The sequence below is a fragment of the Rattus rattus genome, chromosome 2 (genome assembly GCF_011064425.1).
Source record: "Rattus rattus isolate New Zealand chromosome 2, Rrattus_CSIRO_v1, whole genome shotgun sequence".
NCBI lineage: Eukaryota > Metazoa > Chordata > Mammalia > Rodentia > Muridae > Rattus > Rattus rattus.
Window position 1 is genome coordinate 213,306,178 of NC_046155.1, and position 27,422 is coordinate 213,333,599.

Below are 27,422 nucleotides of genomic sequence, written 5' to 3' on the forward strand. Positions count from 1 at the left end.
TGTCCACACAAAACTCATCAGAATTGCTAGACAATTTGCTGTATCTATCTAATTTCCACCGTCGGGTGCTAGCGATTCTGTTTTACTTTCTTTATTCCTGAGCAAACCAGTTATAGTCTGAGGCAAAACTGCAGGGGTTTTCAAATGTTGGATGGATGGCTGGTATAAAAATAATCAGACCAGCCACCCTTCTGAAGTGCTAAAGCCTGCTGGAGGGATCCAGTGCCATTCAGACTGACCATATGCCTGGTGATATGCTTGCCAGGCAATGTGGACAGCGGAACAGGTTTCTGGGCATTTCTCACTGCTCACATGAAGCGGCTACTTATGAACTGCAGCTGAGGACTTGGGAGGAGAGCCAGGCAAGAGGCTCTCCATTTGCAGGGGCACCACATTCTGTCTCATTCTGGTAACTCTAAACTCTGACGATACATGAGACTCCAGGATGTTGAAGGCAGCAGGGTGGAGGTTCAGGATAGGTAGAGTGCTCGAATCCTGTTCAAGGCTTACTTAGGATGAGTCTCTTTGGCACATATAATCACTTCCTCTCCCTGGCATCAAGACACTGGCTTGGGTGGAGTAACATGTTAGAGGGCAGATTATAAAGTCAGCCTTCACCAGACTGCATTCAGTGCACAATCACAAGGGCTTACAACACTTCCCATCCGCAACTTTCCTTCCCTGAGAGATATCCCAGAACCTGGGCCCAATTTCTCCAGGATACAAGTGGAAGTGACGGAAGCTCAAATGCTCTACTTGAAATCACAGATATGGAGCTGAGGAGAAAAACCCTGCAGATTTACTGACTTTTTTTTTTCTTGGTCTGTGCCAAGTGCTATTGCATATCTAGCTACATCCAGGTATATGGGGAAAATACACAGAATGTCAGGCCATCTGAGGTGCGAAGAGGAGGCCATGGTTGACATGAAGTGTATTAAAATCATTTGATAAGTCAACACACTTCACAGTCCACACCAGAACATCCCTTAGGGATAGATATTTCAAATCATATTATTCCATATTACCTAGGTCACCATCTCATCAAAAGGGCCCCAGAAGAAACCTAAGAAGGAAGTCTTCTACGAACGCTCTGTTGCCTAGGGCAGTGGACATTAGCAGAGATGTCACTTAGGGTCATCTCCGACTTTTAGTGCTAGGACTGTGTATTCCTAAGATTACCAGGCACCATCCTTCCTACTAGATGTCGTCATTCCTGACAACTGGCTTGGTGTACACAAGGAATCAGTTTACGCAGGACAGGCTGTTGGCAATACCACTGAAGAGAGCTAAATATCAGCTGATTGGAGTTGCCTCCCTCCAGGATTCAGTCTGGAAGTTCTTCTGTTTTAGAAAATTGCCACTCCTATCTGTGAGCCATCCTCCCTTTCCACTGCGGTTAATACCTTTTACTTATCCATACGCCTTTCATCATCTTTGATTCTCTTACTTTCCCTGCTTGTATGCTGCAATGTTCCCATATAAAAATGCTATGCACCAAAACGTCTCTTTACCTCTGATTATCTTTTGAAAATATTATGCTCCTTCAACTAGATTATTTTTCCCCTGGTTTTTAGTTTTTGTTGATTTATTTCACAGTATTTATATTCAGACAGCATGCTTGACCACCATGCTGACATTAATTTGCATCTGAATGGTAGCTTTTCCCTCCCTGAGGTAGCTCAAGCAGGTCTCACCACATCTCTTAAAATTTGCACATAATTTTCTTGGTTGGATATTACTAGTATCTTACATTGCAGGCTTCCCTATGTTAAAACAAGAACCTAATGGAGCACATCTAACTACTGAATAGACGACATTGCCTAAATGCCATCCACTTCTGAATCTGCACACTCATATGAGTTCTTGCTATAATTAAATTTCAGATTGAATTTAATATCATTTACATGATATTTTGAAGGCCATCTTTAGTCACTACTTGTGCCATATTATATCTAGGTGGTAATTGGTTCACTCCACAGCCAAGCTGTTGGGCCAACAACATACAGGGAGAGAGACAGGAAGCTGTCACCTGGCCCTGTGGAATGACAAGGGAGACATTTCTAAAGCAATGCCTTCCTAAATATGTCCTGTGTCAATGTTCCAGGGCGCAAACTGAAGCAACGTGAGGAACAGTAAAGGGCGAGCAATGCCAGCTCCTTGAACTTCAACTTTCAAAAACTGAAAATAAGCAGCGCACACATATGACATTGCTGGTACGTAAACATTGAAAAAAACGAGGTTTTGTTACTTTGCAAGCGCTTCACCTCCTTTAAGCTTGATTTCCCATAGACAGTAAAAGACAATGTAAGCAAAGCTAAGTTTTGGTATCCGGGCTGTTTATAGCACTGTCTTCTCATAGAATGTAAAGCACGCGGGAAGCAGCTTTCAAAGATCATATCTAACTAATGTAAGTGCTGCCTCATTTTAGTCCAGTGTCAAGCCAGTGCTGATTTGGGAGTTTTCTACATTTCTTGTAGCTAGTCTTAGACTTAGGTGTAGAATGAAAAACTTTAAAGTTACCAAAGGGTAAGACAATTGCAGCAGCAATAAGAAACCCAGACATCCTTGGGTGATGGTGATGAGTTCTAGGCTAAAATGCCAAATAGACTCTCTCATGAGGATCAAAGAAAGAACAAAGCACAGACTGATACACTGGACTACATTAGAATGAGAAACTCCTGCACCTTTAAGAAAATGAGAAAATAAGCTAAGAATAGAAAACAATTACCCAATAGAAAACAAAGACAAGAACCTTTTAAGTTTAACAGACAGGCTGGGGAAATGGCTAAGTGGGTGTGGTTCCTGCTTTATAGTCAGGAAGAGCAGCACCCAGGTCAAAAGCTGAGCATAATATTCTGACTCTATAATGGCCCAACTCTCCAAACCTAACAATACCAAAACCCACTAGGGAGGTGGAATGACAGAAACTCCCACTCAGTGCTTGGAATTCAAAATGGTATCCCTAGTTCAGAAGACACGGGAACTTTCTTATGATAGTGAACATACTCGTGGAGAAAACACTCCAGCAGTTAGGCTGCTTCACGCTTACTCGAATGAGAAGCCTATCTACACAAAAAATCCGAACGGAGATATTGACAGTGAATTTCTTCACAATGCTAAAACTTGGAAGCAATCAAGACATCCTTCATTAAGTACATGGATAAATCAACTGTGGTGTGTGAAGGGAATATTTAGAGCCAAAAAATAATGAGCCAGTAAGCCCGGAAGGATGGAGGGGAGCCTTAGGTGTGAATAATTCAGGGGAAAAAATAAGTCAGTCTGAAAATGCATTTTGTGTTTCCAATTATGACATTCTGGCTGAGACGACATGACAGAGAGACCCTAGAAGGTATTGGCTCTATAGGATTGTGTGCAATGACAGGGGTGAATGGGAAACCAGGTGACAGACCTTGGAGAATACATAGCACTGTATTGTACATAGTACTGTAGGTTCACTGACAATGGCAAATGACAATGACAAATGTCCCATTCTAGTTGGGCAGGTAAACAGTGGAGTAGTTATGAGTAGGGGGCCGAACGGTGTGTAGAGACTCTCTGCACTTTCCAGTCAGGTTTGCTTTGAGACTTTAACTGTTCTTAAAAGACTTCTAAAAATATGCAAATTTAGTCTGTTGAAAAGAAAAATAAAAGGATGTGGGCTGAGACATAAAAGAGATTTGATGTTTGCAGTGAAATAGCCCTGTGTTTCTAGACTGAGATCATTAGGCTACACAGGTTCCGGGAGGGCAGGAACCGTGGCAGCTCCCCTTGCAGGTTTATCCACAGGTCTTGCCATAGAGCTTGCAATGGTGACACCAGCAATCAGCTGCTGGGTAAGTGACATGCTGCCTGTTTCATGGCCTTCTCCTCTAATTGTGCTTGACCAGATTAACCTGTTGTAGTTTTAGGCATTTCTCATGTATGTTTTCATTCATTTCATACTTTATTATGTATTTGCATGCAGTTATATTATCCTGCATACACCAAAACACACACACACACCCACACACACACACACACACACACACACACACACACACACACACACACACACACACACACACACACACACACACACACACACACATTAATATACATGACTAAAGGCTCCAGGAGAGTGTGTGGAGCCTCGTTTATTAATATTTTTCATCGGCCAACCCTTAACATGGGCTTTGGACGGAGTGGACAAAGAGAAGAGAATGAGTTGAACGGAACTGAATTTAACAAGACTTCCTTAAACTCTCATTCACGCAACAGGTAAAAAGCAACTAGCTAAATTAAACCAGTATAGGTTTTTACCAACTTCAGCCAGAGGTTTTGCTCTGTCTTCAAGATTTGCTTGGGTAAGCTGGAGTCTTTCAAAAGGGATTTCCAGTGATTTGGACCCTTAAGACGGTTGTTCATCAATGTGTACTTAGCCATTTAATTTTCCTGCAGAAGTTTCCCTGATCCAGTAGCAGATTTTGTGGAAAGGACAGGACCAGGGCCAATCTGGAGCTGGGTCCTGCTCAGGACTCCCAGACTTTTAGCGAGTTGTAAAGCCATTGTTAATTTATTCCCTGTTAAGCCTTTCTTTAAATAGACTAGGAACTCTCCAAGGATATTCTAACTCCAGCGTTCTTTGTCATTTAAATCCCGTGGATCCTAGATTGTAGGCCAGTCTCCGGATTCATGAATTTTTCTAGCCACAAGATGGCAGACTTTATGCTGTTTTTCTTCTGCTTCCAGTGGTAAAACAGGGCCTTCTTGCGGGTTTTGTCAATTTAGCCTAAACCAATTGCTGGGAAAAGCCGGCTAGAAGCAGCATGGATTTTTATATCCTGACTCTAAATGGTGTCTTAAATGCTCCAGATTTTGACAGTAAAGATTTCATTTTCTGTGTAGGAGTACTGCTTGAGACTATATTTCTGTAAAAAATGTAGAAACTCCATAAGGATGAAAGACACAAGTATTTTCATCTGTTTTTCTTTTCTTTTACACAACCAAGGTCAGAGTTTTTGATCCTTAGGATTGATTAAAAGAAAAAAACAACTTGTACAGTGGAGTCTACTAGATAAGATACTCAAAATATATAGTCATCCTTCATCTTTTTCCCCAACCAAGGGCAAGTATGTCAACCCTGTTTATTGATTTATTATTTGTGCCTTTGGAGACCACCACAGGGAAATAAAAATTCCTTTGGAGAACATTTAACCAACCATTATTCCTGGAATTCATGAGAAAAGTTATGAATTAGAAAGGAGATTTCAGAACGTAAGTGTTGTTTGCTTTAATTTGAAGGCAACCAATTCCCTAAGAGATGTGTGCTTTAGGGACATCCACGGCTTTTCCGACTCACTCTGGTCAGAAGCTCATTCATTTCCATCACGAGTGTGTTCATGTTGCCCTCTGCCAATTGAAGGAGCCTCTCTGGTGCCCGCTGCGGCGAGAGCAGGTGCTGGAAAAGATTTCAGACCGTATACATCTTAGTAAATGCTTTGGCAGTCACCCTAGGGTCGAACAGAGCACATTTCTTTCCCTCTATATACCGAATACTTAGCACTTCTACTGTCAATACAACAGAAACTACTCTAAGTGGGCAGTTAACTCATCAACTGCCAAACCCAAACCAGATATGGAGGTAAATATTAAGACTTGCTGTGCTTTATTGAGAAATTAGAATGCACTAAAGTCTTTTGTTTGCTTCTTTGTTTATCCTTCCCCCCACCCCCATTAATGTCTTATAAGAACTCGGTGAGATAAAAGTTACTCCGTTTTCTGGACGAGCAAATGTTGACTGTAGAGAGTTTTTAACAATGGCTCATGAGCTGGTACCAAGCTGCATTTAAAATGATCTTTGCATTTATCAATACTCACATTCCAATCAGCCTAGCTGCCGTTTACAAATGAGAGAGAGAGAGAGAGCAGCCGCTGCTACAGGGACCTTGCTTGCTAGGCTGGTCCTGTTGTCAAGATGGGTAGGCGCTAGCTTTATACACACAGCTGTGCCAGATTCCGCCATAATCTACGGGGCACTATTTTTAGACAGCGTCGCCGTGATAGTGATAAATGTAATGAGAATTAGGCTACCAGGCCACTCTGCAAGCTTGTCAAAGGGCAGACATCTCCATGTCCTTGTACATATCAAAAAATAACTACCCCCATCTCATGACTAAGTAGGAGTGGCCATTATTCCTCATTAATCATAATTTTAGTACTCCATTTTTCTTCTCTAGGTAAGATTCACTAGAATTTCCAGTTAGGGGTTTACTCTCTCTATCGAATGGCTCAGTTGACTACTAGCTCCTGTATCTAGGAATCTGGTCCATGGTAGAGGCCACGTACAAGTCTAAAGATCATCTGTCATAGTCCATGCACTCTCACGGAGATGTTGCGTGATTCCACGTGGCTTAAAGACAATGATGGCAAGGAGTTAATACCTTCAGCTTTGGCCATCGTATGTATTGTCTTGAAGAATGTTAGAACCATAACACTACAAAATATAGTTTCTCAGACGCTGTAAATTATCAAGAGAGGATCTTAGGTTTTCAAATAATAGATAAATCATGGGAAAAGGATAGAGATAAAGAACAAAGAAAAGACTGGAACTTCGGAACTATCAAGGTCATTTTCATAAAGTCTAAGGCATAAGGAAGGGGAATGACAGAAGCCTTTGCTATTAATGATGCCCATAGGTAGATCCCCTCAGAGAGTGCCTCCAAGAACCTCGTCATCCACTGGCCACATGCCATTTAAAAAAAATGTTTATGCCCAATGGAAATATTTGATTTTTTAACTAATTTCCTAGCCTGTATTCTTTCTAAGTGTGTGGAAAATCACTGGTCAGGCTCCTTTCCATGTAGTATTTATGTCTGAACGGGAGATGTGAGGTAAGTGGGTCTATAGCCTAGCTGTCAAGGTTTTCCTTTATATTGGCCTGTCCTCTAGAGTTTCAGCCTTATCTTTCCCAAGCAGACCAGACTTCTAGCATCTGCTGACAGGTCCAGTGCATATCTGTGCACTGTGCATATCATGCAGGTGGCTCTCCTAGGCAAGAACCAGCGGGAAGAGCCTGGCCTTGGGCCAGGGAGGCCTCAATACTGGTTGAGTAGATTTTTCTCACATGAATTATTTTTGTCTCTTTTAGGTTGGAACAGATGTTCAGTCTCAAAGGCCCTAAAGTCATACTGCCTATATTCAAATGTCACCTCAACATTTATTAGCCACGTAATTGTGCTTCAGGCAAAACTATGCCTCAGTTTCCCTACTTAAAAATATTTAATACAGTACTTTTGTTTTAGTATTTTTGCAACAAAAATTTCCATAGGTGGCTTGAACAAAATGGATAGTTCTCAAAACCGAACAGCCTAAGGTGCCAATGAACTGGGTTGCTGGTGAGGCCTGAATATGGTTGTCATCTCCCTGTGTTCTGAAATGGCTGGTGAACAGGAAGCTCCTCCTCCCATTCTTACAAGGATCCTATTGAATCATGCGGGCTTCATTCTCTGTCCACAATTTAACAAAGATCACCTCCCAAAGATTCCATTTCAAAATACCTTTACAATGGGAAATGGGGTTCGTGTCGTTCATGAACTGATGTGTTGAGAGGCTACTCCTGTAAGGTGCTTTCGGGAAGTGATTAGGTGATGAGGGAGCCCCCTCCTGCTTGGGATTGTACTCTGTAAAATATACCCAGAGAGCTCGCGATTCCTTTCTCCTATATGGGGACACAGCAAGCAGTCACCCACATACAAGGAATGAGCCCTTACCAGAAACAAGGCTGCCTTCCACTTGGGCTTTCCAGCCAGCAGAAGTGTTAAACTAGCACTGCTATTGTTCATAAGCCAGCCAGGTATGGCATTTGGTTAAGGCAATCGAATAGACCAAGACACAGTCTCAGAGTAGAAGCTTAGGGAGGCATATAGTTCATCAGAAATCCATTTCTGCTTCTTGTGTTTTGTTGCTATAATACATTAACAATCTTTTCTTTCTCCAGAGAACACTGGTCTAAGCTACCTTAATGTGGAAGCACATTCACCACATAGTCTTCAGATCACAAAACAGAAGGAAAAACAGGCATTCTATTCCATGAAAAGCATTTATATACATTCAGGTAACATGATTACATCTAGAAAATATAAACCAAATCAGCAATATTATCTTATTCATACTATTCATACTTATTCATACTATATAAAGACCATTAATATTTTTCTTTTTTTGCATTATATAAATTTTTCATGAAACGTTCACAATTTTAATTATATAGCTTTTCAACAAATGTTAGTAATTTTTACTGCTATGAGCAATGGTGACAATTAAAAAATATTAAAGAATATATTCCCTAGAAAAGCAGAACCCCTAGCCAGTTACTGAAGTAATGATTCCCCCCTTCCTCACTAGCATTCTGCACTTCTCATCCTATTAAAGCTGCCTCTGCCAGACAAGCCCTAGCAAGCCTGTGCTCTCACCAGTTTTTTCTGATTATTATTACTTTTTGTATTTCAAAGTTTTAGAAGGTATGTGGTAACCATGCATTTCTGCTCATGGCATAATTATTCAACTTTTTTAATTTTTCATTTTTTATTTGTTTAGTTCTTTTATTTTTTGATTTTTCCTTTTTCCTCTCCTCCTCCTCCCCCTCCCCCTCCCCGTGCCCCTCCCTGTCCTCCTCCTCCTTTTCCTCATCTTCCTCCTCTTCCTCCTCCTCCTCCTCCTCCTCCTCCTCCTCTTCTCTTGTTTTACTTTTCTGTTTTATCTTTTTAGACAGGGTTTCATTGTGTGGCCTTGACTATCGTGGAACTTGCTCTGTGGACCATGCTGGCCTCAAACTCATAAGAGATTCACCTAACACTGCCTTCGAAGCTCTGGGATTAAAGGTGTACACCACTATCCACTCATTCCACTCCTCATTTAACTATTTTTTTTTTCTTAAGCAGCAGAGAATGTATGTAAGCTTCCTGAATGTATGGGAAAATGCACAGGGAACTGAGTGCAACTGGGGACCCTATGGATTTTCAAGTACTTAAAAACTGGGTGACAACATTTGAGTAACTACTTCTCACCCCGTGTAAACCGCGTTAATTTCTAAATATGACTAGCCTTTTACAGACTGAAAGCTTAAGTTTTAGAACAGCTTAGAATGCCTTGAAATGGTACCTTCCAAAGGACTTTCACAGATGCTGAACATTTTAATCAATTTGGTTTTTCAGGAATATTAAAGACTAGTGAAAGCTTTCCTGGACCCCAGGGTATGGAACTTGGAGACAGGCGCTAGCTCTTAAGACCTGCTTTGGCATTGGTCAAAGGTCAATTTGAGTGCATAAGTTGTGCGTGTTGTCACTTCAGGACCCTTTGGAGGGGGCTGTTTAGTCCCCCTGTAGAAATGTGGAACTGAGTAACCTACCTGCCACCTGCAGGGGTAAGAGGCAGTATTATAGTCAATATCATAGTCTCCTTGCAAGAAGCAATTTACTTTCAGCCAAAATCATATTACTTTAGATTAATGCTTTTAATTTGAGTTTTATTGGATTTGCAGACTTTTGCAAGGATTAATTTGTTTTGATTTTATGGAGCTATAAGTATAAGGGGTACATACCTGATTTTATGTTTGCACATATTTAAGTCACGTAATAAAACTGATTTATACCAAATGTAGGGGGATAGAAGAGTATTTGTCTTTAATGGCACTCTGCGTAATACAGTTCTCCAGTTTGAAACACTACTTTAGGAATTACTTCCTGCATTTGCTTTTCCTGGTTTGGAGAAGTTAAAAAAAAAAAAAAAAAAAAAAAAAAAAAAAAAAAAAAAACCATGGAGTAATGATGGCCAAGACCATTTAGGATGCCTCATTTATCTCAGCCCCTGGACCTGCTGCTATTAGGGCTTGCACCTACCTTGAGCTCCTGAGTTGCATTTTCAAGACCATACAGAATTTTATATGGAGCAGGCAGTGGGCCAGTGAGGTTGATGTTCATGGCCATCTGCTCTAGACGAGCCAGGTCACCAAGAAGAAGGCCTGTACACTCATCTCCACAAACTGTGAAAGGGGAAGAACAAAGAACGTTTGTTCACGCGGAACTCTCCAGCCAGATGTTCAAAGATTCCAGCCGTGAAACGGTTTATGGCCCAACCATAAGTCTATGACGATGGTGACATGCAGCATCTCAGATCATTAATGTTATCACACCGACGACAGCTGACGAAGAATGAGAACAACAAAGGGGCAAGTAATATCTGTTACCTGGAATGTGAAAGACAGAGGGACCCAAGAAGAAGAGCAAATGGAGTCTGTAGGGGGGAGGAGGAAGCATATTGCAGAACTAGAAAGGAAAGGCAAAGCACAGAAAGTGAATCTATGAGAACATTGGAATGTTCTCTCTACCCAACATGCTGTGCATCCTCTGTGGTACAGCAGAACATCTGTAGCAATTTCTCCTGCAAAGGCTTCATGTACTATGAAAAAAGGCCCATAAGTACTATCTTGCTACATAATAAAAAGATTTTGCATGTGTCTGTGTGTGCATTTATGTACAAGTGCAGGTTACATGTGGGGATTCTATGTGCTTATGGAAGCCAGAGGTCAATGTTAGGTACTATCCCTGGACAACTTCCCCAAAGCTGGGATTATAGTCACACCTAGCTTTCTACTTGAGTGTTAAGGATATGACCTTAGGTCCTCATGATTATATGGCAAGCGCTTTACTGACGGAGCCCTCTCCTCCTCCTCTGGTGAATTTTAAATCAAAAGAAGGAATCTTTCTTTCTGTGGTGATTTTCTTCCTTGTTTTGATGTTCACCATTTTGGCCAGCATCTCCTCCTTCCCCAAGCATTTTCTCTCTCAGTGAGCTGCAGCTCCAGGAATCTCTGCCCTGATGTTAATTTTATCCAGGCTGTTAAGTAAGCAGCTCCCAAAGGGAGAGCACGGTCTAACCGTTACATAATTGACGTTGCTGGTACTAGTCATATTATCTTTAGTGATCAGAAAAAGAAGCTATTCAAGTTCCTAGAGGTGGTGGTAAGAGTTGGTAAAAAGAGAAATGGACTTTTGTTAGTATGTTATCCAGTTAAACTTAAAATTAGCATCACAATTTCTAAAGAGAAAACATATTCATTCTGTGGAAAATGTAAAACCGTACATACTTAGTTTTGCCTGTCTTTTAAAGACAAGGTCTTATTTATATAGCCCAGGAGAGCAGTGAATGTGCTATACAACGGAGGATGCTCTTAAAATTCTGATGCTCTGGACTCTACCTTCTGAGTGTTGAAATTACACGCATGAGCTGCTCTGTCTTGTTTACATAGTACAGGAACCCAGGGCACTGCGAGTGCCGCGTAAATCCTCTGGCAACGAAGCTACGTCCCTGTCCCCACATGTTGCACCATTCAGTTTTACATGTAGAGTAAGGCATGTATCTTTACACCAAGGAGAAGAGAATGCCGTAATTATGCTGTATACATAAATCCACATATACAGATACAAACTCTATCTTCTAGTCTATTGATGGATCAAAACCACATCCATGTTAGAAGAGAGAAAAATACGTGACTTAGAAAACACTGAGTTCTGGAGCAGGATTGGCTTGTGCCCCAGACTGGCAAGAATTCAATTAGTTCTCTAAACAGCACTCCCCTGAGCACTTAATGGAGAGGAAACCATTAACAGAAGCTTGTAAACAAAGAGAAAGAAGTACAGAAGGGGAATTTTTGTGATAGGACAAGCAGTTAGAGGTAAGCTGCCATATCCCTTCACAGGGATCTAACAGCCCCAGCAGGGCTTTTAATAAATCACTTCCTTGCGGGTGGCCAGTGCAAGCGTAGCGTGTCATCTGAGTTACTCTGCAAGTTCCTGACATTTTACAAGTGAGTGAACAAGCGTCTCGGGAGGCAGGGGCAGAAGTCGAGAGCTAGGACCAGGCCTCTTACTGTTCCTGCTAGAAGGAAAGAGAATTTTTGAATCATGGAAACAAAGTAAGAGGAAGAGGGAGCAGTGGCTTCTTCACACCCTTGGGCTGTGCGAGCTTCAGGAGACCTGTCGGAATTCGGCTAGAGATGAGGAAGTGCTGGCCCAGTGTGGTTCTCAGACTCCATTTGGCTTCTGGATCACTGAGAGGGGTTTTAGAACTTCAGAGACAAGGCAAACTTTTGGATTTCTCATTCTGGAGGTAATGGGATGCCATGCTTTCTGATACTTATGTTGAGAATGCACTTCCCTGACGAGCTCAAAAGAGACACTGATACTTCTGGTTTGGGCACAATACTGTGATAACAGGTGGACCAGGAGTCTTGGCATCACCTGGGAGCTTAATAGACAAGCAGAACCTTGAGCATATCGATCCCAGACTGCACAAGTCACAGGCTGCACTTGAGAAAGAAAGAGTCCATGTAACCCACATAGGAAAAACTGGCCAGTCTGCTGGAGACCAGTGGTTCTCAGCCTGGGATACACAGCAGAACCACAGGGATTCACAGTGTGCTCTGACCTGGGCCTTCCCCTTTCCATCTCCTAAGAGCTGGGTTCAATATGTCCATGGAAAACTCAGCCATGAGTATTTCTGAAAGATTCCAGTGGATTCTGGAAGCCAGGGTTTTGAAAGGGTGTGCTAATATGAAATGGTGGGAATTCCCCAAAGAGGAGGATATTGTGCTTGTTATCTTCTCTGTCTGGGGATTTCACCTTCACCGACCTGGTTCATAAGCCATCAGTTTAAATGTTAAATGATTTTTCTGAGAAGGAAAAGCTGACTAGTGAAGTTATTGCTAAGTGAGCTAATAAGTCGTAACTCTCTCCTGTATTCTTCATGTTTTAACAACTTAACTCTTGTGCCGGCTATTATATTTTATTGTTTACACATTGATAAGTTGTTTCTCCTTGAGTTCAGAACAGACTTTAAACATCTTTTGCTGAGGACTGGTCTTTTGCTTGTGTTGTCATGTTAAATACTGGCAACCCAAGGCCTGGTTGCTCCCAGGGATGAGTGTGTGACTCTATATAACCTTGCCCCGAGTTATCCTTGACTGGGGAATAAAGATGTCTACGGACAATAACAGGGCAGAAAAGAGTTAGGCAGAGTGTTTGGATTCCTAGATTTGGGGTCTGAGAGGTCTACGAGGGAGAAAGAAGGTGGAGAGGAGAAAGACACCATGGGTTAGATGATTCCTGAGAGCATGCCCGTGAGGGCTGGCCAATTGGAGTTAAGTGCAGCTAAGATAAAACCTAGTAAGTAATAACTTGGAGTTATCAATAGGAAATATATTGTTTTTTTTAAGATTTATTTATTTTACATATCTGATACATTTTGACTGTCTTCAGACACACCAGAAGAGGGCACTGGATCCCATTACAGATGGTTATGAGCCACCATGTGGTTGCTGAGAATAGAAGAACTTTCAGCTACTGAGTTATCTCCCCAGCGCAGGAAAACAGATTCTAACATCTTAGAGGATAGATATCTGCCCAGCTCTAGTGCTGATTAAGGCTTATTATAATAATAAAAGTTTTGTGTCCTTTGTCTGGAAACTGAATGATCAAAGGCAGGATAGATAAAGCAGATATGAGATTAAACATTCGTGATAATAATCCTTGCCACAACGTCTAGGACACTGTACACAGTAAAAATTCAATGGATGTTTGCACATTGTTATCTTTGCTAAAGAAGGATAAGAAAGTATTTTGGACAAGAATAACAGGGGTCAGCATGGCATAATTATGCACATTCCTGAAAAGAAAGGAAAACCAGGGAGGTGATGTTTGAATGTGAGAATGCTGTGTTTAATGGCAAACAAAGAGCCACATAGATGCCTAAGGAACACAAAACAAATAAGAACGACCGTTGGAGGAAAATATGGTAGCGTGGGTGACTACAGAGGACATCTCTAATCAAGATGGATGGTTGCTCTTGTTATGCTCCTGGCAAGATACCTAGAGAAGTTTATATCCCCACCCCTGAAAGAGTTGCTTATCTGTGTTATTGCTTCTCAACTCAGAATAGCTAAGAGAATCAGCTAAGAGGTGAATGAATAACGAAAATGTGAAAAAAAATCACACAACAGAACTGCCTTCAGCTACGAAAAATTGATATGGAATTTGAAGGTAAGTGGGTGGAAGCAGAAAAACATTATAAATCAGTTTTGATTCCTCTTCAGTTATTGAAATGAAACTCACTTAATTGCCTTTCCAAGAACTCACTGGTGTCCTTTTAAGTCTCTGGATCCAAGGGTCTACTATTCGTTCCTATGTTATGGTCACTGTATTTGCTTTTTAAGGAACAAAGCAAAGCGGATTTCTATAAGCGAAAGGTAAGTTTTATAGTAAGTGCCAGGTATTACTTTCACGTCTGTCTGAATCGTTCAAAAAGACCTATGAATGTAACAGCCACAGGGGACTTTTCAAAGCTTCTACCCAACTGAACCATGGAATTTTAAGGTGTATACACTGGTCGCGTTACCATTTACTTAATGGCTTGTCATTTTATTCTGACACAAACCAGTTTACTTATGCCACAAACTACCTGAAAGTGTATGGAGTGTATGGCGATGGGCACGCAAAGAAAACAAATTGAATTTACTAGGACAGGAAGATCTGAAGAGCATGGAGAGACATGGGGGCCTTCTCATCCTATAAGAACAGCTCTCCAACAAGACTGCTGGGTAAATTAACACCTGTCTCATAATCAGGACACCCTCCAAACCTCTCCAGACCATTCTCCTCATTCCATAATACAGGTAAGATCATAAAGCTAGAGCCTGCCAAAAATGCATGAACGTAAAAGCAAATATTTCAAGACTATGATTAGATTTTACATGACTAAACGCTTCCGAGTCTTTGTCTATAAAAGTGTCAGGATAAATTTGTGTCTGATATTAACAAATGTGGTGCTAAATCCAGATCGTTATAGCTGGGCACACTGAAGGGGCAAATCGTGCAGCCGATATTGCACATCTTTCTGTTAGCAATTAGTTCAAAATATTGCATTTCCACCAGGATCCCCCATGCATAGTAATTGCCGGCTTACTATCACAAAAAATTCACAAACCACATTTAAAAAACGAAGGAGCTGAAGCCGAAATGAGCACACTGACTGCTTGGAAAGGCCAAACTCTTTAAGTAATTTTAGACAGAGATTCATAAATTGTCTGCTCAGATCAACTAGGGGTAAGTGAATATAAACTCACATTTTTAACAGAAGATAAAATGTATGCCATAATATGTATCTGTTAACTTAATTAGGAGAACTGAAAGACATTGATATATATCTTTGGCTCTGATTGTGTGTGTGCATGTGCGTGCGTGTGTGCGTGTGTGTGTGTGTGTGTGTGTGTGTGTGTGTGTGTGTGTGTGTCGCTTAGTCGCTTGAAAAAGCAACCCTCAAGCAGGACAGATAGTTCACATTTACAACTACTGTGTTTTAGAGGAAAAGACAGGAGAATTGAGAGTTCAAAGCCAGCCTGGGATACATGGAGAATACGAAACTAACCTGAGGTGAAATCCCTGTCTTAAGAAACAAGGAAACTTTGTGTTACCCAATTTGGGGCTTAATTAAAAACAGATTCGGTGTAATATTTCATCATTTATAAATCAGAGTCTGTTGTAAGATTTGATTTCAGACATATTCAAAAAGTTTATTCACCTATTCTTTCTTTTGTTAAGAGGAAAAGTATTTGGTAATTGTTAGACTGGCATGGGAAGGCCCATTATGAGAAAGCACCACCTCCTAAGCTCCACCTCTAGGTGGAGACATGCTGTCTCCTTGTTTAGAGTTAATCCCGTTGGTCAGATCAAATGGCCTTGCTAAGGGAGGCAGGTTCACCTTAAGCCATATTACAGAGGCAGAAAAACTGTCCCTAAGGAGATGGTCTACTTTATTTTCCCAGAATTCCTGCCATCTTGGACAGTCCCTATGAGGCACGGTGAGACTCTGCCAGGTCAGACTGCCTTTCTGAATCCTGACTTAGACAGCACTAACTGTTCTTGTTCCTTCTCCTGTCTTTTTCTTTCCAACGCCCAGCAGAGCCTCATTCTGCTTTTCCTGGTACTATAGGCTTTACTTTTCCTCCAAAGCCCACTTCCCTGCTGTGTACGTGCCTGTTTACCTTGTGGCCAGCATCCATGCTGTCTTAAGCTCAGACAGCATTGCTTTGTTTCTTTGTCTTTTATATTCTCTCCTCTGGGGTGCTGCAGAAATCCACAGCTTGCCTACGCTGAAGTTTTCTTCTCCTCTTCTCCTTTCCCTCCTCTCTCTCTCTCTCTCTCTCTCTCTCTCTCTCTCTCTCTCTCTTCCTTCCTTCCTTCCTTCTTTCCCTCTCTCCCTTCCTTCTTTCCATCCTCCCTTTCCTTTCTTTTTGGCTTTTTAATAAAATCATCCCAGGCCTTCTGTTTAACTTTGTTCTTACATCCTTTTATTGGGACTAAGAATTACAAGAGGGGACCCTGATTTCTCTGGTCACATCAGATAACAACAAAAACGTCTCCCAAATTTCTAGTAATGTGAATTCACTAGGTAGAGATTCAGAAGTCTGTACATATAGAAGCTGCGAAATACAATGTGTGTACCATTTAAAAAAAAAAACAAATTATATGAGTAGGAAAAGCACGATTTGGAAAGAACTCAGACAGTACAGTGCTTGCCACACAATATGAGGACCTGAGTTTGAGCCTCAGGACATCCTTAATAACCCAGGTATGATGGGAAGTCAGAAACAGGTGGATGCACTCGGCTTAGTGGCCAGCCAATCCAGAGGAGTCAGTGAGTCCTGGACCACAGAGAGCCGGCCTCAAAACAAGGGCACAGAACTTGAGGAAAAATAACACCTGAAGTTGTTCTCTGTCTTCTACATATATGTACACAAAATTGCACACATACTGGCAAAATACAGAACACACACACACACACACACACACACACACACACAGAGTAAAATTCAATGGAGAAAAATAAAGCAGTAAAGACGCGCCTATTGCAGTTCAGTGATGATAAAATTTTTCAAAAACAAAATGGAATCATAAAAGCATATAAACACCAGAGGAATATAGCTTTTGTCTGCATAACAGTTACACCACAGTGGGCAAGTACTTTGTCAGCTCTAGCTCACATGATCCTAACAGCAGTTTGGCGAGGATGGAAACCGTCATGGACAGTGGTTAGGACTGTAGAAAGAATGAGTGCAGAAAGGAAAGAGGAACGTAGAGAGAGCCTGAGAAAGGTTGTCACTGACATGGAGTATAGAGAACTAGAGATAATTAAGAAAAGTGTGATTCAGCCGTAAGCCAAGGAAATATTTCATCCAAAACTAATGAGACGTTCAAAACACCATGCTTTTAAAAGTAGCCAAAGTGTTAACAGGAGAGGTCAGGTTCTGCCCTGGCCTGCTTTCTATTGAGAGGCTAAGCATAATGATCAAAAGCAACTTGGGGAGGAATGGGTTAATATCATCTCGCAGTTTATAATCCATCATGACAGGAAGTCAGGACAGGGACCTGGAGGCAGAAAGGGAAGCAGAAGCCGTGGAGGGGTACTGCTTTCTGACTGACTTGCTCTTCCTAGCTTGCTTAGTTTGTTTTCTTAGACAGCCCAGACTCACCTGGCCAAGAATGACACCGCCCATGGTGGGCTGGGTCCTCCCATACCAGTCTTTATTAATAAAAACAAACAAACAGACAACAAAGCAAATCAAACCAAATCAACAACCAAAAATCTTTCCCAAGTCTTTCCTACAGGCCAGTTTGATGGAGACATTTTTCTTACCTGTAAATCACCCAAGTGTGTGTCAAGTTGACAAGAAAACTAACTAGCATTTTTATAAAGATACTATCAATATGTATTATTTCAGTTCTAGAGATTATGAACCAATAGGTGAGTCTACTCTTCTTTGGGGAGGGGGTATTAATAAACCTCTTGGGCTCATTCAGAGTGAAAAATTGAAGTAGACTTTAGTTTACTCTTAAATCAAAGTCTGATTCAAATAAAGGCAACAACGACTAGCAGTCTCCATTAGCCACCTGCCCGGTGCCTTAATTTACTAAGGCACAGGGTTGTCAATGTGACACGAAGAGAAGTCATCCAGAACCAGCCTCACAAATGCTGTTTTACACAATAGTAGTACAGAATGATGCAGAGTAGACTGCTAACAAGAAAAACAAGTGCGTACTACTACTAAAAGAGATAAGTAGAGGAAGGCTCATAAACTACCTTAGCACACCGCTCTGCACTTGAATTTGAACATCACAGCATGGCTTAAAGTTCTACAAAGCTACGGCCAACATACTAGCCTTTGCAAAGTAGCCTCCTTGAAAGCTAAGCGGTGGTAGAGACAGTATGACATTTAGGGGTGAGAATACAGGGTGATCACATTTGACATCATAGATTAATAAATCACTCCTGGAGATCTTGTTAAGCCATATTTGGAACAGTAAGTATTGTGTATTTGTATAATGACAGCATTCCACTATGTGTTCCTATATATAGGAAAGATTAAGTATCCTTAGTAATCTTTGATTAGAATGGGTCACCAGTATTCTAGAAATAACAAGGGCTTGTATCTTATGATGGTGAGGTGCTTATTGGCAACTAGCTAGCTATTAAGAATGTTGGGCCAGTGAGATGACCTGATGATTAAGGAGGATTGCTGCCAAACTCAGTGATCTGATTTTGATTCCCACAACTTACATAGTGTAAGGAGAGGATAAACTTCCTCAGGTTGTCCACTGAGCTCCATATGGGTTCCATAGCATGGATGGCGCCCTCACCAATAAAGACCATGAAATAAGATATAAAGAAGATGGACCCTCACTGTGTCTCTGCAGAATTGAGAACATTTGTAACTGCAATACTGATAAGAAAAGCACCTTTTTATATGCTACATTTTAAATAAATTGTGATATAAATAATAAAACAGATATGTCACAAATACCTCTTATGCACTGGCTAGAACCATAAGCACGAATTTGATATTTATAAGCTATGAGGTGGAATTTTGGGTTCATTCTATGGAGTAAGATTTTGTCAAAGTTGCTAATTTTAATTGCAGTTCCCCAGGAGTTTTCTATATTTTACTCTGCCACTCATGGTCTATTTTAAACATCGTGTGAGTTAGTCTGTTAACTATACATTTAAAGAAAATAGGACATGAACAAATCAACTTTTGGATTTCAGAAATTTTTTCTTTTGCATTGAATACATAACAGCTTTCATGTTTGTTCTCAAATTTCAGGGTAGGTGGGTATTCTCATTTTATGAAATGACATATCAGTTATAAATAAGAGAGTAGGATGGATTTGTATAACTTAACTTGACCAAATAGAAACCCTGTTCTATGAATTACAATAAAATATTCAGAAGCACAAATACACCTAAGGGATAAACATAGTCCAGCCGTCCTAAGTAAGTCCTTTTGTTTTAAAGTTTGGACTAGGATGTAGTTCAGTAGTAGACTGCCTGGATAGCATGAAAAACAAGCAAACAAACAACAAACAAACAAACAACAAACCAACCAACCAAAATCCTCTGAGTTAGAAATAAGAAGAAAGAAAAGTCATGAATTAACCTAAGCACCGACATCTTGAATCTTTTTACTGCAATGAAGTACAGCCTCTTTAGACAATGCCTGGTGAGTAAGTATTGATATTAATTAGATATATGATATTTCAAACTTAAAGCCAGGCTCTAAAAGAACAACAGATGACCTTGCGTTGATTAGACAGCTCAGCAGGCAAAAGGACTTGCTCCCAAACCTGACAACATGAGTTTTTCTTTGGGATCACAAGGTGAAAAGACAGAAAGCAATTTCTCTGAATTGTTCTCTGACCTCTGGAAACATGCCTTTTTTATACTCAGACATGTTCACAGGTACACACACACATACATGAACACTCATACACATACTCACACATACATGGACTAAATACCTAGAAAAATGTAAATGCCATGAAATAATTAAAAAAAAAAACCAAACTGTAAAGCCTATCTAACATGCTTTTTAAAATAGTGGGTTTCTCTGATTATATCCCTTCTTGTCCTAACATGTTTCAAATTATAAAACCTTATGTGTCTTCTACACTATGGTCTATGGGTCTCACGCCACTCCTCTGAATTAGGATCACCAGGGGGCTGAGGTAAGGCCAGAACGGGTTCTCAGTGACATTTACAGATAGGCTGCAAGAATGACCAGGAATGCATAGGGGTTGAACACAACCCAGACACTGGGACGTCCCCTGCAAGGTGAGCCTCTAAACATTGTTATGACAAACCTGTTTGTGGTGAAAGGAGTGCTTCAGGGGATGTCTGACATCTGAATTTGGAATCTGAAGGGGCTGGGTACTGAGTAATTATTGACTCAGTGGAGTGAATTAATCACTATGACGGTGCTAAAGCCGGCTTACTGAGAGACTCTGGGGCCTCCATATTTCCCAATGAAACAATTATTGTATAAATTATTATTATTATTATTATTATTATTATTGAAATATAGTATATACAATGATTGCATCCTGTAGGAAATTCTCCCTTCCCTTCCCAGTTGATTTCTTTTTCAGACAGGGTCTCCTGAAGCCCAGGTTGTCCTCAAACTTGTGCAGTAGCCAAGGGTGACCTTGAACTGCTGATCATGTTGTCTCTTTCTTCTACTTCTCAAGCACTGGCTTACAAGCATTCACCACCACACCAGGTTGAGGAAAGTCCTTTTTAAATACAGTTGCCTTATTGGCCATGATGCTCATAAATAACTAACAGACATTTGCAGAAATTCAGGTAGTGAGAGACATCACAGGATTTCCTCATTTGTTCTGTGTTGTCCAAACTTTATAGCATAAATCTTCATCTTTTATTAAACAAATAGTGAGTCTGTAGATCTTAGGCCTTATGACTGTATGCAAATGTCCTATATAACACAGTACCAAGTTCAATGGCTATACATGATGAAAAAAAGTTTAGGAATGAAAAAAAAATAAGGATTAAAAACAAAACATTTAAATTTATGATATGAATCGATTTCAATTGTGTTTCTTAAAGAATAATAAAGGAGAACCAATTTAACTCTCATATAATCCATACAAAGAAATCATCAGAGTAGTATCTGGTTTCTACCAAGCCGAGACATAACTCTTCTCGCAGCCAACACAACACTCACCGAGAGCAGCATGGACATTTATTTTTCTTACTTCTCATATTCTGTCTCTGCGCTGAGTCCTTCTCCTAACTCACACCCCCAGGCAGTGTGGAAGCCCACTGTGATCCCATGTGATGAAGCAGGCCCCAAAGATAAGAGGCACCCGGTCAGTCTAGTCTTTGGTCCCTTGATCTAATTTAGCTTGGGGATAGAGAAGTCTCTTACAAAGAGAATTGAGGATGAGGCCGAGTTAAGTCCTTGCTGGTTCTTGTTTTCTTAAGATACTTTCAAAGCAGGGGTAGGAAGTAGGAATTGAGAGCTGTAGGCTGAGGGAGGGGAGCAGCTGAAGCAAACCACGGCATGTTTGTACTAAACCGCAGAAACTGTCAACGATGAGAAAGGAAGGAAAATCCAGAGTAGCTCTGTGTAATGGTTCTTAGGCTCAACGTAAAGAAGGGTGGACGGAAAGGTGCAGAAGCAAGAGGGAACCACGAAGCCTGGAGGAAGATTATAGAAGTAATGTCTACTTATACAACATAGCTATAAATAATATAGGATAGAGGTACAGAGAGCAAAGAAAGTTCCACAATTTAACCTTTTATCACGAGATAAGAGTCACTGTAATATTCCAGAAGGAAATGAAAATCTCCAGGTCACAGAAATGGGGATGAACCCCATGGTCAACGGGTGAAAATGCACTGCTAGACAAGAATAAAGCGAACGGACAGTCCAAGGTTAAGTGGCTGTCACCACGGGCTCAGTGCTCTTCACGTGAATATCAGATAGAGAAAGTGGAAAATAGAGATGTACGTCAGGGATGAGTTAAATGTTCGTATGATACATTTATTCACTATGTAAATAAAGAATTAATCACCAGAAAAAGAACATGAAGCTAATTTGGCTGAGAAAAAAAAAATCACAGTTCTTTTTGAAAACAAATGTTTAGAAGAGTAAACCTTTTATTTCATCTTTTGTTGCTTCTAATGTGCTGTTTAATGTCTACATACCTCATTAAACATGTTCCTTTTCCCAGGTTGACACCTGCATGATTAATAAATCGATTATTCATAGTTCAGTGATTATTGAGATGTGTTTATATGTTACTCAGCTGGTTATATATCCATGATATATGATGGAAAAATAAATTATCCAATAATGAAAAAGTGCTGTGGAATATTTGGCAGCCCACTAAAAACCATTTATTTATTTATTTATTTATTTATTTATTTATTTATTTATTTGTGTCTGTGTGTGTCTGTGTGGGTGTGTGTGCATGTGTCTGTATATGTGTGTCTGTGTGTGTCTGTGTGTGTATGTGTGTGTCTGTGTGTGTGCATGTGTCTGTGTGTGTATGTATGTCTGTGTGTGTCTGTATGTATATGTGTCTGTGTATGTATGCATATGTGTCTGTGTGTGTCTGTGTGTGTGCATGTGTCTGTGTCTGTGTGTGTCTCTGTGTGTATGTGTATGTATGTGTGTGTGCATATGTGTCTGTGTGTGTGTGTCTGTGTGTATGTCTGTGTGTGTGTCTGTGTGTATATGTGTCTGTGTGTATATGTATGCATATGTATCTGTGTGTGTCTGTGTGTGTATGTGTATGTATGTATGTGTGCATATGTGTATGTATGTGTGTGTGCGTATGTGTCTGTGTGTATGTCTGTGTGTGTGTCTGTGTGTATATGTGTTTATGTGTGTCTGTGTGTGTGTCTGTGTGTGTATGTGTATATGTGTCTGTGTGTGTGTGAGAGAGAGAGAGAGAGAGAGAGAGAGAGAGACAGAGAGAGACAGAGACAGAGAAAGAGAGAGAGAGAGAGAGACAGGAGAGAGAACTGTACTATAATGTCTTGGTATCGTCTCTTTATAGTCTTTCCTCACGCCAACCCTCACTCTTGGTGTTTCCTATTATTCCCCATCACGGTGCAAAGGTCACGAGGGAGGCTCTGCACAGGTGGCTTAAGGGCTCCAACACTCACCCACTCACCCCCAGAGGCCTTCTCATGTACTTCAAGCATTACATATTTTCACTAAAGAGACTTGGAATTCAGAGAAAACCCTGCTTCCGAGTGTAAACACACTTTTATTTGTGGATGTGCAGTGTGTTTCTGTGTGGGTGTGTGCACGTGAGTGCAGGTGCCTATGGCCTTCGGAAGAGCCCTTTGGATCCCTGGAGCTAGAGTTATAGGCAGTTATGACCCCCTGGCATGGGTGCTTGGCATTGAACTTGGGTCCTCTGAAAGAGCCACAAGTACTCATTCTCTGAGCTACCTCTTCAGTTCCTAGCCCACATTTAAAAATTTAAAATTTAAAACAATTTCCAAATGGCCCAGTCTGAACGTTTTAACCTAGTTTTAATCCCACCTTTAGCTTTTGAGGCAACTTTTTATCAAGCTGGAGCACGACCTAAGTTCTTAAAATGCAGCTCAGGATGAGACACAATGAGACCATGGTAAAGGGAAGACGAGTCTGCACACTGAAATCTGTAAATACCACAGGAAAACGTGGTGAAATAAATCTCTTTAAGAAGAGCTTAGCCTGCCTCACCAGTCTCCCTTTGACTTTATAAATAACTTATTCTAGATTTGAATTGATATAAGTAATTTTCAGTGTTACATATTTAAACTACTGAATCCAATGTAATTTCAACACTGAATCCAGAATCAGGTGCCATGAGAGACAGTCAGATAGGCAAGGGTGGGGTATGGGGGGTGGGGGGGATGAACAATCCGTCCTCCACTGTTGACGGAGTCAGTAAAAGTACTTAAACACTTGAATGTACTGTAACCACATCCAGTGTTTGTAGTTCAAGAAGAAACCGCAAAGCATTATGTAAAAGCCGTGGAAAGAAATCAGTTGTAATTCAAGGCTTAAAATGCCTATCTAGCCAATTACAAATTCAGGAGGATTCTAAAAATTTAATACACCGGGATCTTTAATCTGTCACAAAGGCAGCGCCAACTTTGGGCGAAATGGCAAATCCTGAGATGGGCAAAAATAAGACTTGCCTGGGGGAGCGTCATCGTAGGTGTTCAATGAATTGACTAAAGCATGCTGAGAATTTTTCCACAGCTCTTTGCTTAGCGGGAGGGAAACAAAGACAGCATGCCAGCAGCAGAAGGTGGGCAGATAGCTTCAGAAAGGAGGCAGAGTAGCACCAGCTACAGCAAACAAGGAAATGCGGACGGAGCTTGTAGGAACCGAGACAGACATGGAGGGCAGGACCACAGAACTAGCTGCTAAGTTAGTATACGTACAGACACACTCCGCGCCCTCGCGCGCATGCCCGTGCTCGCAGCCATCACACTTCCTTCCTGTGGCTCCAGGACGGCACGTGCAGAGTCCCGTGACCGGGTCACAGGGAACTGGCAGGGAGCCATAAGGGTCACACTCACATTCTTGGCAGGAGCCTCCAGGGCTGCTTGGGCTGCCAGCGTAGCCTGGGGCACACCTAGATTGGAATAGGAGAAAAGAATGGAGATCAATGAAAGTCTTAACTTTGTTAAGTCTGCTTGGTGTGTGTGTGTGTGTGTGTGTGTGTGTGTGTGTGTGTGTGTGTGTGTGTGTGTGTGTGTGTGTATGCACTCATGCTAGTGTATGTGCACATGTCTTGCATATGAAAACGTATACTGTAAATCTCTATTCATTTTTGCTTTTGTATTCAGTTACCCAGTTACCCAGCCTGGTCTTAGAAACTCAGTTTGTAGCAGGTTGAACATGCCATCCCCCTGCCTCAGCCTCCTGAGTAGCTGGGAATTGACTTGGCTTGGTTACTGTCATTCCAATCTAAGATAACAAGTGTTTGATAAAAGCATTATTTAAATAAAACCATTGGAATTGTTCCCTAACACACATGCACATGAAATGTACATTCTAAGCATGTTCAAATTGATTATCTCTTTCAAGGGTTCATTACAGGACTAATGAAGATAAAGTGTAGGGAGGGGCTTCTCCATCACAGAACAATCAAGAAACACAAGCAGTTTTAGACACTGACTGCATCTGGGCAGGTCATAAGGTGATTTAAATGATTTATGGAGCTCTCATAAGTGGAGCACATTTATCTGGGAGGTTACAAAAAAAATGTACCCAGACCTTTGGTTTAATTTTGCTGAATAGAAGCAGGTTTTAGGGAACTATAACCTGATCGCTCATATGCTAGCGATGATACATTCAAAGCCATAACGACACTTGAGAATTGCGAAAACAATTCAAACCACGCACGTTTGCTAGTATATGACCCTGCTCATCCATAAACTGCATGAACTGCCAACTCCTACTGATTCTATATTAATGCATATTAAAATGATGGATTTTTGTGATCACTCTGCTACCAAACAGTAATTGTGATCTTACTATACACTCTTCTAGTCTTTTCTACACAGCTGCTTTGGTAGATAGCGGTAATATCAATTTACAAAGTTATTTGCAGCATAAAATATTTATATTATGAATTGCTACACAAGATCCATTGGTACCCAGGGTTGCTTTCAGTCATGATGCTACTGGTGTTTACAAGGGCATTAAACGAATATTCATTTCAACATAACCCCAAAGGACATGGCAGCCATAACGAAGACCTAACCTTATCATCTGTAATCTATGTCCAAATGATGTATGCATCTTCCAAATAACTGAAAATGTTTTTGGGTGATTATACTATAAACTGTTGAATCTCTGCTAATTCTTAGTGATCCAGGCCATATGAGCACATCATTCTGTACACATATGAAAGTGCTAGGTAAAATGCATAGTTATGATATACAGATCTTTGAAAATATATCTTATAAACATATATTTTATTGGAATTCATAAAACCTACATCTAGTTTCTCCATTCAATTCTATAGCTATTATCCATATAACTATTGCTAGTTGTATAAAAGACTCATAAGTAGTTGAAAGGGAATAATAGCAAATACTTTTTTAGTTTAAAATATGACTAACAGTTTCAGGAGCTTCTAGGAATCTCTAGTGAGATGGGCAAACAGGCTATGGGAATGAAAACTGTGTTGAGTGTGATTTCAGGTGACTTGCAATCTTAGCTTTCTTAGACAGAAAATTTTAGAATATAAAGAAAATCTCAAAATTTGTTCTGCTTTGAGGCAGAGGATATAGACTTTTGAAATCCATTCTCTTGTTAATTATTGACCATGAGCCACCAGAGAAAGATGGGGAGTAAATTCTTGGGCAAATTATACCTACTCCTGTGAGGGAACCTGGGCAGGATACCAATGGGGTCCCTTACACACCTGATGATCAGGAAAACAGTGTTAAGCAAGAAGAACAATGGGACCCAGATAAGTTGCTGGAAGTAAGTTATATCTAGGAATTGTTATGAAACTGTTAGATTGTTATCAATTATACTAAGATTACAGAACATGCATATTCCAGTAATAGTTTCAGTTACCCTGCAGTGTCTTAAATACTGGTGCTAGTAACCATTTGAACATCTAGCTTCCTGGTCTCATGAAAATGTGTATGTGGAAAATGTGAATTTGCTTCCTGAGAAAGAGACTGGGGCTGTATCCTTAGCTGGACATTTGCATGGAACCTAATTTTGGTTTCGTGGTGCTTCCCCAGATTTTGTGTTTTCTGAGTTTTTTAAGAATATTGATTGCCTATTAAAAAGGGGGCTGAATAACAAACACTTTATTTTCTGGATAGGACTAATTTCCCTCATTACCATGTAATTCTAGAATACACAAAGTACACAGGCAAAGAGCAAAGGAAAGTACCATGTTTTAAGTTATTGCTGGATACTATTGGCCAATGACCTGAGAACAGTGTGGTCAGTGTCTCAATTTCCATAGCTACCAAAAAGCTTTGGAAGCACACTGGCATTTTGTTCTTATAAAATTATGTGCCTCCTGATGGTATTACAACATAAATTAAATAATCATGAAATTATTTAGGATCACTAAGTTCTCAACCTGAAATTAGAACAAATACATTTTTAAAGGAGCCTTTTTAAAGCTATGAAAGTATCCGCGAAGCAGTAATTACTCAAATATAAATGGTGAAAGTCACGAAAGCAATGAATGGTATGGTGACCCTTTACGGTCCCATGTGCGGTTGTCAGTACCTTTCACAGTACTGTCCTTCATACCCCCTTGGGCAGGCTGTGCAGCGGTAATCTTCCAGACCTTCCAGTACACAAGACGGGCTGAAACTGAACCGGAAAACAACACAGAAAATGTTAGTCTCATACTTGATAAAATTCAGTATTTCTACCCATTACCAAGGTCACTGGGACATTTTGTTGGGGGTGCGTGATAAAATATTTATAAATGTTGATAAAGTTCTTATTTATGGTAAGACAATTAAAACTACTAGTGATAGATAAT

The 27,422-nt window shown here is 40.6% G+C and overlaps 1 protein-coding gene across 1 annotated transcript in view; it reads right to left on the reverse strand.

The window, feature by feature from the left end:
- Lama2 (laminin subunit alpha 2) overlaps positions 1–27,422 on the reverse strand; it is a 470,233-nt gene that overhangs the window by 149,479 nt on the left and 293,332 nt on the right. Inside the window, exons 32-35 of the mRNA XM_032895270.1 lie at positions 27,161–27,247; positions 24,334–24,527; positions 9,876–10,018; positions 5,339–5,437 (exon numbers count right to left, since the gene is read on the reverse strand). Coding sequence (XP_032751161.1) covers positions 5,339–5,437; positions 9,876–10,018; positions 24,334–24,527; positions 27,161–27,247 — 523 coding nt within the window. The remainder of the gene's footprint in view (positions 1–5,338; positions 5,438–9,875; positions 10,019–24,333; positions 24,528–27,160; positions 27,248–27,422) is intronic.